Source organism: Temnothorax nylanderi, unplaced genomic scaffold (genome assembly GCF_030848795.1).
Source record: "Temnothorax nylanderi isolate EJ_2023f unplaced genomic scaffold, tnyl_v1.0 TNYL_tig0034_pilon, whole genome shotgun sequence".
NCBI classification, from domain to species: Eukaryota; Metazoa; Arthropoda; class Insecta; order Hymenoptera; family Formicidae; genus Temnothorax; species Temnothorax nylanderi.
Genome location: NW_027249096.1, coordinates 1,179,107 through 1,198,350, shown reverse-complemented (window position 1 = coordinate 1,198,350; position 19,244 = coordinate 1,179,107). Strand labels below are relative to the sequence as shown.

At 42.0% G+C, this 19,244-nt stretch overlaps 1 protein-coding gene across 7 annotated transcripts in view; it reads right to left on the bottom strand.

The window, feature by feature from the left end:
• Ten-a (tenascin accessory) overlaps positions 1–19,244 on the bottom strand; it is a 442,890-nt gene that overhangs the window by 172,583 nt on the left and 251,063 nt on the right. Inside the window, exon 1 of one of the 7 annotated variants that reach the window (XM_071703194.1) lies at positions 6,274–7,311. The exons of the other annotated variants lie outside the window; for them this stretch is intronic. Within the exon in view, the coding sequence (XP_071559295.1) occupies positions 6,274–6,313 (40 nt within the window). The 5' untranslated portion in view covers positions 6,314–7,311. Of the gene's footprint in view, positions 1–6,273; positions 7,312–19,244 lie in introns of those variants that run through there. 7 annotated transcript variants of the gene reach the window in all.

Here is a 19,244-nt window from a genome sequence, read left to right as displayed (position 1 = left end):
ATTTACAACGAAATTCTCACCATAGTGCTTCGATTTTCTTCGAAGAAGCGAATTTATCGCTTTGCTTTGAGCAATCTCGGCTTGTCCTGATCAAACGTCTGCTCTCGCAAACATCTCGCGGGCATACTCGGATCACTAATGAATGTTTGGCGAAGTCACATGTGTCATCGACCGTTCTCTTAGATCGCGATATACAAAGGAAGTATCAGCAATATTTATTGCTTACTAAATTTCATGTTTTGTTATTTATATTTTTATTAAAACATTATTCTTATGTGTTTATGTTGAATAAAGCAAAATCAGACAAGAAATCTCTTAGTTTCTATTTAATAGATAACGGTAGTTTCTCGCATGTCGTTAAATAGCGTCGTTTAATTATCTCGTATTCACATATAACTACGGAATTGTGTAGTATAAAAAATAATAAGAAAATGGATGTTGGTAATGTATCATAATCGATACGAGTCCTCACTTATTCTCTTTGTGATCCTTACTATCTCGTACAAACCATCGGTGTTGCCAATATCTAGAGGGTTGATCTTAGCTTGGTGGGTAATGAATGTTTATTAGGGCAGGATCCGTTGACGGATCTTCGTAGACTCGAGACGGATCGATATGCGTTGGTCTAGACGTTCGTGCCTCGAAATAATTGGTTGACTCTGATCCTGCATTCTGTGTTCGTGAGAGGTAAACATTTGCGATTGCCTGCGCTTCAAATACGTCCACGTACCAACATAAATCAATAAAGCTAGTCAAAGTCATTTAAGGAATATTCTCGGATATTAACTGTTTCAAAATTCCAATTTTCTAAATATAGATAAAAAAAGAGTTTCTCTTATTGTTTTCCGATATATTCTTGTTCATTTAGTTCATACAGTTTATATAACTTTTCATAAATATCGATATACAAGAAAAATTGCATTTGCATGAATGACAATATACATTTGCATTTACTGTTCGCTATTATGTACTACGTGGAGATAGAAGTAGCTAAAGTTTAACTCATTGTCAGTGGAATGGTCTCGTTTTCTTCATCAACTCAAATTGCGGGAATTAGCTCCTGGCCTCTGTCCAAATTACTTTTGTATTCTCCACCGCGTCTTGTCTCATTTGATTTGCGTGATATGTTAATTTTGAAAATGGTGAGCGAGCGATAAGTAATGACGGATATTTTAAAAGCTCTGCAGTAATACCAATCTCGGATAAAATTTTTTTATAATATTCAATTTTTCTTTTCAAGGCAATAATTTACGTAACGCGGCAAATTAACATATTTAATTTCACTTTGAACGGGCAATATCATCGCGCTAATGGCGTAATTATCCGGTAATGCTTTAACCGAGGGACGGATAACGCATCGGTCAGAGTATATATATATACATATATAGGCAAAATTACAACGAAATTGCAGTGAAAGAATTGATACGTAGCGCGTTAAATTCAGTTTCACGGTAGTGTCAGTGTGCATTACGGCCAGCCAAATTTCTCGTATCTGACCAAATTCGAGTGACTAGGGGGATAAATTGTTGCACGCTTTTCGCAGAGCGGCTGCCGGAGAATTGTGCATTTGCGTCACGTAACCTGTTTTACGTTAGCGCTTTTGTTCTGCATGAATCTTATTAGCGCCAACCATTTTACAGGAAATTGAGTTAAACAGTTTTCTGCATTAAAGCTTTCGCTTTCCTTTCGGGTTGCTATTGGCCTACAGGAAGTCGTGCAGAAGATTGTGATTAGGGTGAGGGAGGGTTAATATATTCCATTAATAAAGCAAAAAAATTACGTTTAAATGCTATTCGTTTTAAACGTTTTAAAAAGAAAACATATACCTATATAGATTATGTATAGACTATAGAGTACTCTCTGTTATCACCATCATTTTTCACGAAATCGGCTTATATATATCGGATTGAACACGCGTTACGTAATTCAATTATTATTCAATTATTATGTAGCAAAGGTCTGTTGCAAAAATATTAACTAGTAGATATAGTAATTAAGAACACTAATTATTATGGAAAAATTGTATAATGGGAATAATGTATTTTAGAATACAACTTAAAGTTCAAAAGTCTTTCAATCAATATGTATAATTATTTATATAATATAATCAATTTCAGTATAATATAATCGTTAATAATTGTAGAAATTTCATATGCTATTATTTTTTATGTTTAATCTGTACGAAAGCGTGTCTAATGCGCAAATTATGGCGCAAATTAAATTATAGAACTTCGACATATGCGAATAATTTTGTTCGATTAAACGGATCAATTTAATGTTCAATAAATGCAATGTCTGACAAAGTACTGGATATAACTACTTTATATAACAGGGTAGGTTAAGTTAGTTTGATCTACATCCCCAAAAAACAAGCGATGTAGTTACTGCTTAACATAGTTATATTACAGTAACATGTTGTCTAAGTATATATAATGCAGAGGATAATTCCTATCATCTTCATAAACCGCACGCACGTATTGATCGTAACGTGAATATGCGTGTATACAGGGTGGTCGGGAAACGTAGGAATTAATAGGGAGGATATATTTTATGATCAAAGCATTGGTCGTTCTCCAAAAATTTAAGTGAGAATTGAATTATAAAGTTATTTAATATCAAGACGACTATATAATATATTCAAATAAATTAAATTGTAAAAGCATAAGATGATAAAAACTTATATTGCAGCAAATTTTATACAAACAAGTTTTTAAAAAAATTTGCCACGCTAGTACTACTAAACGTTATTTATTGAAAATTAAAAAATTATGTATAATAGCTGCCATTTAATTAATACATGCTTTCAAGAAATACTTCTGCTATTGATATCCACGTTTCATCGACTACCCTACAGCGTGGATTCGTGAAGTTCATATAATAGACGACAAATATATGCAATATGATTTTTGTTTGCCGAGATGAATTCTGCCAACGCTGCACAACGAGCAATAGCGGGATGGAGACGGAAGAGATCGAGCTTGAGAGAGGGATGCGAATTGAAAGACTCCACTTTAGCATCCCCGACCCCGTTCTTCCCGCCTCCAAACAGTAGCACTTCTCCTACAGTTATAGTTGCAGTATGCGACTATGTGGGACGCGAAGACGAAGTCGGGGAGAAACGGGTTGGCGCGTTTTTATTTACGACCTCGCCCAATGAAATAACGGCTGCGAAGGGGCGTGCAATTGCCTTCTCATCTCGGCGACCCACATAAGCGCTCATCGGCTTTCTCTAAAAACGTTAATTACTCGGTGTTAATAAAGAGCCGATACTTCAACGTCCCGTCAACTTCGTAATTCTATTTTCGTTTGAATTCAGATTAAAAAAAAAATATTTCACCATCGTGTCTAGGATCCGCGAGTTTTTAATTGCAATACGATTTTTCGTGCCGAAAACCCGGTCGAGCGAATTACTGAATTGTTTATCGCGTGTTTGCGCATTGTTCGTCAGGGAGGTCGCGACGTATCGCGTTATGAAGAGAGAATTCCGAATATGTTCGTCGTTTGCCGAGTTCGCCCGTAAGCACCGCTTTTTGGGCTAAACGCTGGAGTTGCCTTGTCCGAAACTTTTCGACCGTGTTGTGTCGCTTAGACAGGCAGTAGGGGCAGCGAATTATTCGACGCTCACCGACAGACTGCCATGGTTGTTTGCCGAAGTGAATGTAGAACGATCAATGTGAAGCTTCCTGTTCGCTGATGGCTCCACCGTTAGCCATTAATACTCTCATCAACACTCGGACTGCTCTATTTTTTGTTCCCCCTTATATGACTTATTTCGTATGTTTTTACATTATTCTAGCAGTTTCTCTAAAATTTGTTTAATTTAATAATGTTATAAAATAATACAATATAAACTGTAAAATTGAACAAACAATATTCGTATTTATTTTTTATCTATGTAATAAATGAATTAGATTTTATTAAATTTTATCAAAGTTTTATAAATTCAAACTAAATATTTCAATTATATAAATAAATTGTGAATAGAGAGAGAGAGAGAAGATTATATTCGCATATAATCTCAGTTTAATAAAGAGTGCAGATTTTTTATTCTCGCAACCTATTGCTGTTAACGAATTGGATGTTGATAGAGCACGAATAATATATGTATGTATGATGATAGCGGTACTCAGTTTATCTTGACAGAATAAATAAAGGGCAAATCACGAGAGGGAAGTACTATTTTATCTGTAATGTATTTACGCAACTCTTATAGATTATAATTCCATTTCAGATAAGAGAGTTAATACTTTCGCGCAGAATATTTACATTTTGTCCTTAATTCGTTTATTTCATCCTTGTATTATTCTTATTCATAAGTATTCGGTCATATATGTAATGTCCTGATGCCATACTACTACTCTTAATTATTTACATATAATTATAATTTACATCAATAAACGTAAATAATTTTAAATATTTTATTTTTTACAAAAAAAGTTAACAGACACACGAGATGCTCACAACTATGTGGTTGAAAAATTTCAGTGGCTCCGAATTCTTTGACAGTCCTCCTCTATGTGTTTCCTTTCCTATCGATACACCCTGCTAAGCAATAAGCGGTCCAATCGATTTTCTTGAATTTAATTAGACGCGACATATTGCAGATGCGGCTCGTCGACGCGGGTGGTCCGTGCCACGATTTCATCTCGAGTCGCCTCGCGGCCGTGAAAACGTTTACACCATGAAAAACGCAAGCTGAATTCCGCCTCCCTCCGCGAGATTGCATTAATTCCACGCGCGACACGTAACCCTAGCAATAAAGTGGCGTAATTGCCGATGCGCCCGTGCCCCCTTGGGCACCGAGGAGGAGGAAACTCCCGTCGGCATCGGGCGCGGAAAGTACGCGCAATATACACGGGGAAAGGGGTCATCGGCGTACAAATCCACCCCGACATATCCAACACGCAGGCAGACAGTGGGTCGACTTATGCGAGCCACGTGCACCATTCTAATTTGCTTACGAGCTACGGTCTTAAAGCACAATGCGCAACGGGCTCCGGGAATACGTGCGTCGGTCGGCCGTACGGACAATGCACAATGTGCCCTACACTTTCGCCCCCGCATTGTTTCTCGAGTTCGCGAGTCCAATGATATCGCCATAGTTTTGTCATCTACGTCCGCACGATTGCGGTCCATTCTGGTTAACGGAACTAATGTAAAGCGCATGAGAAAGGATGCGAATAACTTATTTAACGATCCAACTCACGAGCGAATGACAGTAAGTTTTTGCTTTAATCACCGAAATATATACCACTTTACATTAGTTACTTAAGAATTTTTGCCGATTTCAGGAAATATTACCGTCGAAAGATATCATCAGGAATAAATTATCGAATGTGTGTTTGACTCTTTCTATCCAGCTAAATCATGTTAGAATATTAAACTATAGTATAATAATGACATATAATAGAATCGTAACTAAAAACAGTTTGTAAAGAAATGAGCATTAGTGTTTGACCGCAATCCCTATAACATCAAATCGCCCAAGTCAAGATATGATTCCGAAGTTTTTAAGTTGGGAATAGCACTAAAGGTTTTATTTCATCCCCTCATTTCGTCCGTAACGTATCTGGTCGAATTTAAATTCCGAGTAAGACCAGCGCGGAAAGCCCAAAGGACCTAATATAATTCTGAATACAAGGGGCACCCGGTATGTCTGGGATCTAACTTGCATACATTTGCCAAATAGGCACGTTAACGTTAAGAATAGCGTCTGCATGCTTTCCCGTAACAAAAAGAGTGAATATATTTCTCGTCAAATACATTATGCAGTGTTAAAGTGTTACTACGTATGTTATAACTTTACTGCGAGTCTATTTACACTATGGAAATATCTCTTATTTCAGATAATTGATTGTAATGAATCTCGTAATAAAAGTACAATTAAACATCATTGAACAGATACATGTATAAACCGCAATAATGTAACAACACATGCCTTAAAGCAAAATAAAATTTTGTTTTGACTGGTAATTTTTCAATGTTACATATCGATCAGATCTGCAATGCAAATTACGATATTTGAGCATGTTCAAGTGAATTTTGTAGCTGTGTACAGTTTTGGGAAATTACCGTTTTAATCCAAGTCACGTTTCTCAATCAAATATATATAAAAATCATAATTATAGTAAACGTGTGTGAAAGTCTGTAAATCGTGTTGAAAGTTGTAGCATACGGTTGCTAATTATGGTTGTTATCGAAATGTGTCTCTATTACGCAAAGTTAATTTGACGCAGTCGTTCTACGCAAGTATCCTCTTTATTCCGTACGTACCAACACGATCTATATCTTCTTGCGTGTAGTAGTGATGCATCGTTGCTGCTGGGTCGGCTTGCGGTAGCAATTGAATCACACGGGCGACAGTTTATGGCCGTACGATGATCATCACGACCAATACAGCGGTCACTTTACTCTGCTATTACTCACTTCCATCTCAAACAGTCGCGCAGGCTACCCATTCGCCACTTCCGGCACGGTATTGTTCCTACAAGTTTGGCTGTGCGCAGATTCACGTAGACGTGTGTGGACGCGTGTACAGGCGTACGATGCCTGATCCTTCCCCGTGCGCGATGATACCCTTTCGAAAATGGCGGAATCCACGTGAACGCGGGACAAGGTCGATGTCCGTAAGAGAGAGAACGCGACGAATATAACGCGATCGTCCGAGCGTGCACTTGACAAGAAAAAGCTCACTGTATGCGCGAATTCGGGCACGGGCGTTCACCTCTCGCATTTCGCGCCATGATTTAGCGCTCTGATTGCGAGCGTGACTACGAGGACTCCTGTGCTCGAAGATTAACGCGTTAAATTCCGTAAATTTTGTTGTTTTCTTTATCTCTATGTGATCACTAAGAGATCATATAAATTTCTGTATCCAGAAAGTCTATGAATATCTCACAACGTATGATGGTTCATCGAGTCTTCCGCATTATGTGACGTGGAAGCACGAGGAATGATGGTTTCTCGCATGATTATGGCACTTGTCGATGTCTCGCCAGTCTCGCTGAGACGTCGACCCGATTCAAGGTTATGACAGAGGGACAATTGGTCCAGAAGGTAGCGCCAACAGCTCGTCACGAAGGAAACGTCGATGATGCGGTGCAATTCTCTTCGGAAGAAACGGAGAGTGCGTCTCACCCTTGACCGACGTACCTCACGCACTGCACCCTCTCCCGCCCACTCGTTTTCCTTTCCGTTTTTTTTACCGGCCCAACAAAATCAACAACAATGGGGACACGGAGTAAAACGACAAGCCCGATAACATTGTGGCACAACGCTCCTCCGCAAGCCGATTCTGCGCAGAGTGTCGGTCGCACATTCGGAGAGGCCGACAGCAGCCACGCTACACGAAGAGGATGTCGGCGACCGTGGCGCCATCCGCGACGGGAGGGGCGTCGGTGGTCGGCGCGGGGGTGGCACGCCGACTGCCACCCCCGCGACATCCCATCCGCCACCACCTCTGCCCTGTCCCCTCGCTCTTGTTCTTCTCTCGCTCTCGCACCATCGTACTCCCGCCGCTCCCGCAACCCCATCGACCGTCTTCCCCGCCGTCGTACCCGCGCATCCCCCTGCCGCCACCTTGCACCCTCCGTTCCCTCTCGCTATCCCGCTCGCTCTATCGTGGCAGCCACCACCGGCTGCGGTATCGATTGGCCCAGTTGTCCCTCGTCAGAGCACGGCAGTTGCTCCAACATCCGAACACGGCCCACCACCGCCTTCTTCGCCTTCATAGCCATCTTCACCTGCCGCCCCCTTTCCTATCTCCTGAACCACCTTCGCGTTCATCTCTTTTTCGGCGCGCGGTGATACAAATTGCAAAAAGGTATTTCACGCTACTGTGATGCGGCAAGTTGGTAATGGGCAAATTTTTACGACTATCACTTCCACCGTTGATCAGGGTGGCACATTTTTTTATCGTAAAGGAGGAACGATTGTATTCGCGAAAAGGGACTTGGTATGACGGTAGTCAACAATAAAGGACGATAGATTGGATTAACGGCTCATCGATTGTTTGGATAGCGGAAGGGATGTTTTTATGACGTCGCGAGAACGTAGTATTGATTAAGTTCGTGTGGATGATCCCCGAAACTGATAAGAAAATAGGATTAAAAAGCTGCTTCTCCGTAATCCTGTTATCATTAGGGAGGAGCAAAAATTTATGTGATCAATCCAATACCTAGATCCTGGAATAATGTTATTCTTGCTTCCCCGCAACCACCCGAACAGAAAAAAAAGAAAATATATCTATATATGGGATACTGCTGGCTTTAAGATACTTATGGCTAAGATATTTGGGCTTAATTAGCAAGAGATTCTTAAATTCTGGAGTTTTAATTCATAATTAAAACAGTTTTAAATTAGGCAATGATTAAGATAGAGATATGTAGATAAAGCTTGGGTCAATCTGTACTTTTCGATATCGAGCAAACGGTAAGAAGGTAAACGAGGTGCCACCACGGAAATACGGGCGAACAGGGCAATGTTCGTCGGCGGTCGTGAGTAGAGCGTGGCGGAAAACAGGGGCGAGTATAAACGACAAAGGAGACAGGCATTATTATATGGCGAGGCTCTGAATGCATGACAATGCCAGGCGAGGCGCTCTCTCTCTCTCTCTCTTTCTTTCTCTCTTCGTCTCCCTCATCTCCGCACCCTCTTTATCTCCCGGTCGCGCTCCCGGTTACTCCCGCGGGCGCCGCTCAAGCACCGCCGCGGGACCATCGTTTCACAATGCTACGCTAACAAGGTCAGCAATTAATGAATCGTTGGCAATGCGCCGCCAGAAAAATATACGCGCATCCAATGGGACCGGTGTATCATTAAGAAGGTGGTACGTCGGGGTATGCCGTTTCATGGATCGGCGCTTCGGATGTTCCGACATTAGCAATCAGCGGCCTTTGAAAGACTTCGCGAGACTGAATACAGATACGAAAACTGTGCACGCAGCTCAAAGTTACTTCGTTTATTTCAGTATATCTCTGAAAGAGAGATTACGCTGTAATTTGTGCGCGGGATAATTAGCAACCTGGTGGTACGAGTTCTAATTAGAGTGTTGATCGCAGAAAAATAATTGGCATTAATATTATACACAAGATGTCGGAATCAACAGACGTGATGCAAAATTGAAACAATCAGGTATCACTTTTCCGTTTTCATCGCGTAATTTTTGCATTTGCGAACGTGAAAAGCAACGCGTCAGTAACTGAATATTCTTTTTATAGCCCGTTCATACATTGCTATTATCTGTTCCACGCCAGATGTATTTTTCGTGAAATAGTTTCACATTTTCGAGGCAGTAATCCACGAATGAAACTGTCAACGTTGATTCGTTAAAGCTTCGACTTTATTTTTTTATTTTCCGATCATGAACGGGATATGGTATATTTTCTTGGCACGAACAAGGCTTATGAACAAAATCTTTCGTTCAACAATCATTTTACGAATAACATAGAAGAACTGTAATGAAACTTATCGCTGGATATGTTCAACCTCATTTGAGATATAATATGATGGCGTTGGACGGGTGCGTCTTACTTTTTTCAGCTTCACCGCGTCGGGAAATTAAAAGAAACGGTAAACGTTCTCTCTCTGGACGAGATAGAAAGCTAGTAACCAACTATCGAGAAAATCGTAGAATTTTCCCTCAGGAGTGCCGCGTTCAAGAAAAGTATATACCTCGAGGGCTCTTACAACGCACTTTTATAGAACGTAACGGCGAGCATCGGTGGGCGGTAAGGTCGAGTTTTAACCTTCCCAATCTTCAGATTGCTTAGCTGCTTTAGTCGAATCACTTTTTAGCCAATCACGCAATAGCACTCCCTGCATTCACTGAGTTCCTTCAGTATTTACGGCAGATTGATCGAAAATTCTTTCTTATTTTTATAGCAAGCTGTGATTTTTTAAATAAACCGCACACAAATGCATAATAATTCGTGATTTAACTCATTCACACAATTTTTCTTATATGTTATGATATCCGAGTATTTGAATGTTATTGATCGTAGAGTAAGTTGGGTGATTCTGCTGAAACAAATGTTGATTTCGTTGTACAGTCTAGCGCGGCTGGACGATTCTGAAGATGTTTGAATGATGAATCCAATATCATCCTGGGTTGGATCGCGGCAGAAGCGAAATACACCCCCGGGACAGAAACCGTTTCCCTAAAATAGACCAATGAGCCGTCCCTGCTCCACATACATCAGGGACTCTGGGGCCGCGGCATGTGTGCGCGCAGCGGAGCAATGCATCATACGTTACAGATTGGTTTCACGTAAAAGAACGCCTATATAATGGTGTGGATGTTTGATGCCGAAGAGGGAAATGGTTGGAAAATAACGAAAGTAAAGCGCTAGCTATCCATTGTCGCGCATTGTGTCCCATTCGCGCGATTTTTTATCGCTTCGCAGCTCCGCGCTTTCATGACCTAAAATCGGCCCGCCTAAAAACGACCGACGCGGAAACTTGAAATCCCGGTTTACATTTTTTGAAAAACGCTTGCTCCCGTGACCTCCTACAAACGTCGTTTTTCCTCGTTAATTTTACGTAATGCAGCACAACATACAACGAGACAGAGAAATATATAGATAATATTTAGTATAATAAAAACGCAAGTTGGACATTATTTAGAATGAGAGGACATTAGCGTGGCATTAGCGTGACTTTTAAATATGATGTTAAATAAGTGACACACAGTGAATAGTGAATAGCGTGTCGTCGCTTCACCACAGCCGCGTTTTCTTCGCGCTATAATGTTTGCAAAGATATGCGCCCTCGGAAAGCGACCCCCGTCGGCGAACGCCGAGAGAAGTACACAGTCACTAATTACAAGGGACACGAAATTACATAACTTTCACGAGGTTGTATATTCTAATTTGGCGGATCGTTAAAGGTCGGTCGGCTTATGCATATTCATCAGACATTTTTTAACGACCGTCCCCTCCCCCTCCCCCCTTCCCCCTCCCACGGCCAAATCCAGAAGAAGCTACTTCGTATGTCGCACGCTCTAATGACCGTTTTGTAAATTAATGACGGGTGCGCGACGTCATTTCACGGTTGATGGCGATATTACGGCAGGAGTATAATACGTCTACGCGGCACCTGCAATTAACGCGCGCGGCATTGTTGCACATCGATGGACGTAAATAAACGCGGTAGTATACATATGTAAACGTTTCTCGTTATGGCCTACTCGTGGAAGCTTGCGCACGTGTAATTACCACCGTACACGTCATTCGTTATACACGACTTAACGATGGCAAATTGTCTTCCCGGTTCCTTCTTTATATTTTCTCGCTCGACCGCGGTAATGGATCTTCTCCGTAAAGAGAAAGAATTTATCTTACAATTCCGCGGAAATATACTCGTATTTTATTAATTTCGTTGAACAAGAAAGTAGACATCTGAATAATTCCTACAATTTCATAAATTAAATAATGATTAAATTACAGAGTCAAAATTTTTATATTCATTTGAAGAAACAGAAATCTCAACGATTTCTCGACGTTGAAAATATATCCTGTGAACTAAAGATTAAGTGATATCAACATCATCTAGGAAGATAACTACTATTTTCCTATCTATTATTATATATCCTATCGTGCCAGTCAATGTAGCTTTAATCGGACGGAGGATACCGTTTATCGCGTTATCGCGCTAGCGCCGGTCGACCTAAACAGCGTTTCAACCTGCAATTTTCCGTGAATACACCATTGACCGGCGACCGAGCGAAAATATCCGGGTTATAAAATCCACGACAAGCAATCCGCCGGCTGAGGCTTTGCCGACAATCAAATTTTCCGGCGAGGGTCACGCCGAGTTGATAGGGCTGATTAAATCAACAGATCGAAACTTTAAGGCGGGCCGTGGTCATTTAATTTTACCGAACCGGAAAGGTTCTCAGGTGGACCCGGCAGCCAGCGCTCGTAACATCGACAGCGTTGTCGATGAAAAGTTCTTTCCAAAGACAGAAGCGAAAAGTGGGCGAAGGGGCAAAGAACGAGAGCGCATCCACCGAATCACAAATGAGTTACGAGACTTGATTAAGCATCTTCTAGATGCATTATTAAGGAGCGGAAGAGCAAAATAGGGAGTAAGAGAAAGAGAGAAAAAGGGAGAGAGGAAGAGAGAGAGAGAGAGAGAGAGAGAGAGAGAGAGAGAGAGAGAGAGAGAAGAGAAGGGAAGAGCCAAGCTAGCTAGGGGCAACTAATGGGTTGTAACTAGTGTGTGCGGATTATATCTTCTCGGTCAAGCCGGTACAAGCCACTATACGTAGAAACCTCTAGTGGATGTGTGCGAGGAAGATGGAGAATACAACAAGGAACGATGAGAGTGGCGAGCCATCAGATAGATAGAGAGAGAAAGAAAGCGCGCGCGCGCGAGAGAGAGAGAGAGAGAGAGAGAGAGAGAGAGAGAGAGAGGGAGAGAGAGAGAGAGAGAGAGAGGGAGAGAGAGAGAGAGAGAGAGAGAGAGAGAGAGAGAGAGAGAGAGAGGAGAGAGAGAGAGAGAGAGAGAGAGAGAGAGAGAGAGAGAGAGAGAGAGAGAGAGGAGAGAGAGAGAGAGAGAGAGAGAGAGAGAGAGAGAGAGAGAGAGAGAGAGAGGAGAGAGAGAGAGAGAGAGAGAGAGAGAGAGAGAGAGAGAGAACGCAAATGGGGTGTGAGAGAGAACGGAGAGAGGACGGGGAGAGAGGCTTAACTCGGGACTTTATGAATGCCCGACTGCAGCGCAGGAGTTCAGGTAAGATAAGGGCTTTCTGCACCCTCTTCATCCCACTGCCTCAGGGGCTACCGTGTCTATGCCTCTCCCTTCGTCTCGTCGAAAACGCTACATCGCCACCAAATCCGGGCAACGGTTTCCCGGGCACGCAGCTACTCCCTCGCCTATACTCACGTTCCGACCGCTTAACGCCAGATTTCGCAACTTCTGCCACGAGACAGAAGCCTCATTAATATTCGAACGGCGATCTTTCATCGTACCGATGCTACCACGATCTCGATATGATGCAAAGTTCCGGCATCATCGTAATGAAAACGACCCTTCAAATGCATAACGTGCTATCCGTTAACCGAAACCTTCTTTAACCAGAAATCGTTTCATATTCTTATAAAATTGTATAAGTTGGCATATCTTAAATTACAAATAGAAGTAATACAAGAAGCTCTTAATAAATCGTTTCTGTATAAGAATCTCTCGATCACATCTTACTACCTATCGATAGAAACGAGGTCACGGTAAGAACACGATTGGAGTTTAGAAACCTAAGACGCATTGTAATATTGCACGAACAATTCAGATCAACGTTATAGGCGAACTTAGGAAAGGATTGGCAAAACAGTTCATCGTCCAATCCGTTTCATTTCGCGCGAGAGTACCTATAACCTGGACGATAGGTCAGCTCGCGAAGGAAAAGAGCGCGCGAGTGCCTCCAGAGGAAAGGCAGGATTTCAATTTCATGGCGAGCAAGGAGCCCATTGAAGCCTTATTCCGGCGTATAAACATAAACGGCGCAAAACGATAAAAGTCGCTTGTGCCGTGTACGAAGTGCCAGGAGCATGAGAGAGAGAGAAACGGTCGGAAGGAGGTCGGGAGAGAGAGAAGAGAGAAAGAGTGAGTGACTGAACAGGGTGGAAAAGGGGAGCGGCATAGAAGAGTGTCAGCGGCCTGGCAGGTGTGAGGAAAAAGGAGTGCTCGCGTTGGAAGGAGCGAGAGTCAGTAAGAGAAAAGGAGATCCGTCGGGGTGGGTTCGCGAGCGAAATATATTTCCCGGCGGGACACGAATTACCGTGGAAACGAGAAAAATAATGAAACTCGTTCTGAAATCTGTTAAAGTGAATATTATTTAAATCTGCCGGCGTAACCGGGATATCGCGTGAGCGATTACACCTGGAAGAGAGAGAGAGAGAGAGCACGTTGAAAGGTGATGAGGACTAACGCAGCTAACTACCATACGTTTTCGTCGTCAGTATCGATGTTTTTCAGAACACCATGGCGTTAGTGATAGCAGTAGTATTGGCGGTACGCAACGATACCAATATTACTATTCTACTGGTGTTGGGGTTTGTAAAAGAGAGCCACTACCATGAACACCACTACCACTGGACTCGAAGTTCACCTCGTCGTCTCTCTGACTTCTAGCATCGGATAACCTCCGCTTGTAGTATTATTTCAGGTATACACAGGCGCGCGTTAATACACCGGTCGACCGCGTGTGTGCGTACCGCCGCCCACATATTCCGTCCTGTTTCCGCATGCCCGCGCCGCTCGCCTATCTGTGTCCATGCGACCGTACAATCGGCGGCCATAAAAAGCGATAGCGGCCGACGGAATATCTGCAAAACGCTCCCGAGGTTCCTGCTTGCTTTTATTCGCTCACCCCAGCGCCGCCGACCGGCTTTCCCGATGCGGTTATCTACGTGTCGCTCGTCCGATATCAGCCAAGTATAAATGTGTCATTAGGAGAACACGTCCGATATCAGTCGAGTATAAATGTATCATTAAGAGAACTCGTGCGGCAATCCACGGGGGTGTGTGTCTGCGATTGCGCTATTTGCGTTGCCGGCGATCATGCGTTGCGGCCGGCGGCAACCTGATCCGATACCTATTTCCGGACGGACGAGCGATATCTTACCGCGCTCATGATCGGTTCGGCGGCCCGGATTATGCAAAATCGAATTTCAGTATATAGTCGCCTCGCGAAATAAGAGATAGGGTCTGTGACGCTCGCTCCGAATATAGTCGGAATATAGATGCTCCGTTTTTGCCAAAAAGTCAAGACTTTACCGAGAAAAAACAGAGTAGATTGACGTGAAATCGCGGAACGAACAAGAGATAACGAACAGAGTTAATTTTTCTTTCTGCCATTTCTAGATAATCGGAAGACGTACTTCGTATAAGTATTACTTATTCACGAACATAATTTTATTTTCGTGCAGAAACATTTTAGTGCGATATTAGAGATAGCATTGGAATAACCGCATCGGAATAGTATCTTGATTCATTTTGCACATTTCTGTTATAAATTTAGTTCGAATGTCACACATTAATTGCAAAAGTGCAAAAGTTCACGTCAAAATGATGCCAAAGGTTTCGCGAGAACGATGACGGGTTAAAAATACGTCGACGCTCATAACGATGCTTCGGACATCGCTTGCGATATTATCTCTGGCACTCTCGGGAATTCCTTCTCGCCTCGGCGGGTGCCTTTTATGCCCGTAATATCGGGCGCGTGTTACGCGGTCCCGACGGCACCGTTGCAGATCGCCATTGGCCGATAACGATATTCTGTCAATGTTACGCGCACATCGGGACGGAGTTCGAGGGTTGTCGTCATATGTGCGCCACGAAAGGGAAAGAGAGAGAACAAGAGAGGGAGAGGAGGGAGGGAGAGATAGAGGGATAGATGAAGGGCAGGTCGAAATCTTGATCGCGTCACATCGTCGCCGCGTCGAAATGTCCGCTATACGACATGACAGTTATGCACCGGAGATGCCCGATGCCCTGTCATTACGCGAGGATAAATCTTTCGATGGGGCCCGCGAGGCCTCCAGATGTTCGTCGAGATCGCGTCACGGTTGGACGACTACGGTGTTGAGCATGAAACGCGACACGATGTCAGCCGCGGGAGGAAGTGCGTTATCTGCGAACCGCTCTGCACCGAATATCGGCTTGTTTGTGTTTATCCGCGTACCCGATGTGTTGACGGTAATACGGGTGGAACGATCGGTTTGGACTAGGCGAAGTTTACATTACCTAGGTTTACCCCGCATCCCGCTAGTGAACCGATTAGCCGTTGCATTAGTAAGTCGACGCGATCTGACCAATTGTCGCCCTTTGAGAACGCACATCAATTCTCACGCAGATGAATGTCAAAAAGTCAACTACATGCTTATAAATTTTTTTTCGCGTATTCGCGTAATTATATTCGTATAATTTTGTCACAGAGTATTCGATATAAATAATATTTCGATGTACGTATTTTAAGCAACTTTTCTAAGATGTACTTATTAATTAATTTCTTTTTCCATAACCCTCGCGCGTACTAATACGAAATCGTTCCTAAAAATATATATCTGTAGTGTGAAGTAATATTTGACCATGCCGCGATGTGCGTGACGCTCATACCGACACAAAAAAATCTAGAATATGGCAAGACCATCCGGAAACACCAGTTACAATCCTGGCAGGCAATTTAGGAAGGTGTGGACACGTCCGCCATAACCGTACCGGATGTGCCTGGACATATGGTATGCGCACGATTAAACTAGGGTGACCAGACCTTCCTCAGTCAATCCTGAGTAAGAGTTTTCTTATTTCCTATCCTCTATATCGCTAATATTTTCGCGAAAAGCGTCGTGATACGGATAGCAATAAATAATATCGTTGTAATCCTATTTTATTTTTCTAATCTTAAATTATTTTTAGTTTTTTTCTTAAGTATCTTCGATATAATTTGCTATAATAACGTATATATTTCGGTTGTTATTTATTTGTCCAGTTTATTTGATTCATGTTATACTCAACTAGAGATCTTATAATTTTCAATAGTCAAGAGTTTGTATTTTCAGTCAATTAGCTAGCGTTAATTTATTACAATGAGTTTCTCAAGTTTATTTTAGAATAGAAGATGAGTATGAATAAAATCGAAGGAAATTTCGAAGTACCTTATGTTCACACCAAGTCGGTTTGCCATGGAAGAATGAGCGGAAATGAAATTACGTTCTTTGCAAATACTCATTGAGAACACGCATTTCAAGACTCATTTTAAAACCTATTTTCCACCTCGTAACGCAAAATCCGACAAGTTACAAGCTTGTGCTTTCGGGTCAAATACAGCCCGAGAAATCGCCGCCGCGCAGCGAAATTATATAACCGCCATTATTTCCTTCATTATTACAGTTTGCCGTTAAATGTCTGTTGCAAGTAGTTGTGCGTTATTATTACTCTTTAACAATGTCAAAAGAAACAGTTTCGTCTAACAACCCGCGGTGTTTCCGTTTGTTCGTTTGCCATATAAAAAGCACGATGCACGAAACCAATTACGCGGAACTGAGGTTTATTTGAAATGTTATTCTCACTATACTTCGCACATATATCCTGTCTATTTGAGAGAGTTTCGCCGAAACACATATTCCTTCCACAATTGCGTGGTATATGATTTGTTCGTTTCTCCGTACAAAAGTCGCATTTCTCGAAAAAGCAGTTTACCGAAAAAGGCGCACGATGAATTGGGTAGCAGGCGAATTACCTTCGTAAATTCAAACATCGAGAGGCTGTGGTGAACGGAGGACGAGGGCGAAAACGAGTTCCCGTCCTCTCGCAACTGTTCTGCAATTCCGTGCGAATGTCATCGTCGGCATTGAAGGAACGGCGAATAGTCTAGGTGAAAGAATCGCGATTATTCGCATGTTCATTAAAACGCAAACGAATTCCATGCGTCCTTCGTGCCGGCTAACCCGAACAGTTCCGTCGTTGCGTCTCTCTCTTTTTTTCTTTTTCTCTCTTCTTCGTTACATGTCGCACCGTATCGGACGAATTCCGTGTAAACGATTACGTGTCACTCTCGTGGAACCGACGTCGGCGTTGCTTCTGTCGCCCGGCCGTTCTCCGTAGACTTGCAGACCAACAACGGCGTTGTTCTTTGCACGGCAATCGCTCGGTCTTGCGGACCGGTGTGTTGAGACTTTTTTTTTCCACCCCTCGGCTTTCCAGCCTTTCCTCGTTTGTCACACGCACCGCACGACGCCACGATATAGCTTCGTTTCATTTGCAACCGCATCCATTAATACCGCTCGTTGGCGTGGCCTGTAACTCTTCTGTACCGCGCAAGAAAATCGATGTCCATCGACTGTGCCGTCTCTCGGTGCTGCATTTTTCCCCAACTTCCAGTGAAACCGAGCGAATAAATTAGAATCTTGAATGGAACTCACGGTCGGTAAGGAGAAATATGTACCTTTCAACCGGAGCGTATATTCGATATTTCTTATAAGCGATTGCATCTGCACTTATGTGGCCAAATACATATATATATAATTTTTTTCTTTTACCGCGTCGTAAATTTGTTCTAATATTCATAAAAACTAGTATTATTAAGCTTACTAATCATTTTATATTTTATATTTTATATATTATATTTTATATTTTATATTTTTACGTTAATATTTAATGATTGCGATAGAAATTGATTTACGCAAGTGCAGCAGTTTAAACAAGTTCCGGCGATTCCGGGACAATACCTCGTATGCGTACGGCTAGAAACCTTTGTCGCGATTTTGTGCCTGGTCGACAGCAATGTTCAAATGTATTGTTTTCTCTTTTTGCCGCGGACACCTTCGCCTTCTTCACCGCCATTTGTCACACCTATCGTACGAGACCGCGATAGCTTCGTTTCATTTGCAACCGCGTCCATTAATACCGCACACATTGTTTTCTGCCGTTCCCCGTGCGCACGCAAAAATCGATGTTTGTTGACCTCTCTCGCACGATATACAATGGGTTATGCTTTAATGATGTAAAAATGCGCGCGTTACGTCCCCCCTGTTGGTGACAAACTACTTGACAGATTTCGAATCGGTTTTTTCTCAGAAGAACTTTGATGAGAAACTATCATTTGCCGCAACTTTTTAATTTTAGAGATTAAATATCTTGGCAAACAAACTTTAAATTAAATTTTTATTAAAGTAAAATTTAATTCCAATTAACCGAAAGATAAAATTGGTTTATGTTCTCACTTTTGACAAACCTAATTTGTCAAAACTTTTAATGTTTTATATTATATTATATTTCTACTATTTATCATTTTATTTCGCGCTGCAAAATATCGCCTTTAATTTGATTAAAATGTAATTAAGAAACAATTCACGTCTAATAAACCTTATATATAAATCAAACGAAAGGACTGTGTGCATGACGGTTAATTACTCTCCTGTTATTATGTCAGAGCATTATTTCGATCTTCGGAAAAGTTGCGACGAGTAGCAACATTACGCAATACGGTAATACAATTTGAAGATTAATGATCATCTTCGGGAGATTGCAAGAAAAAATACTTGATCATCCGCTGTCCGCCGCATACTTCGTGGTAAGTAGCAAGTTACTATCTGATTATACAATCTCCTTAATGATAGAAGTGCTGTAAGTTTGCGACTTCGTCGTCGTCTTACGATGCAGCTCGTTTAAAAATTCGCGTTCCCTAGTGCATTAAAAGACTGCCTACTAACTATTAACTTCTTTACTATTCCTCCTATGATATTGTT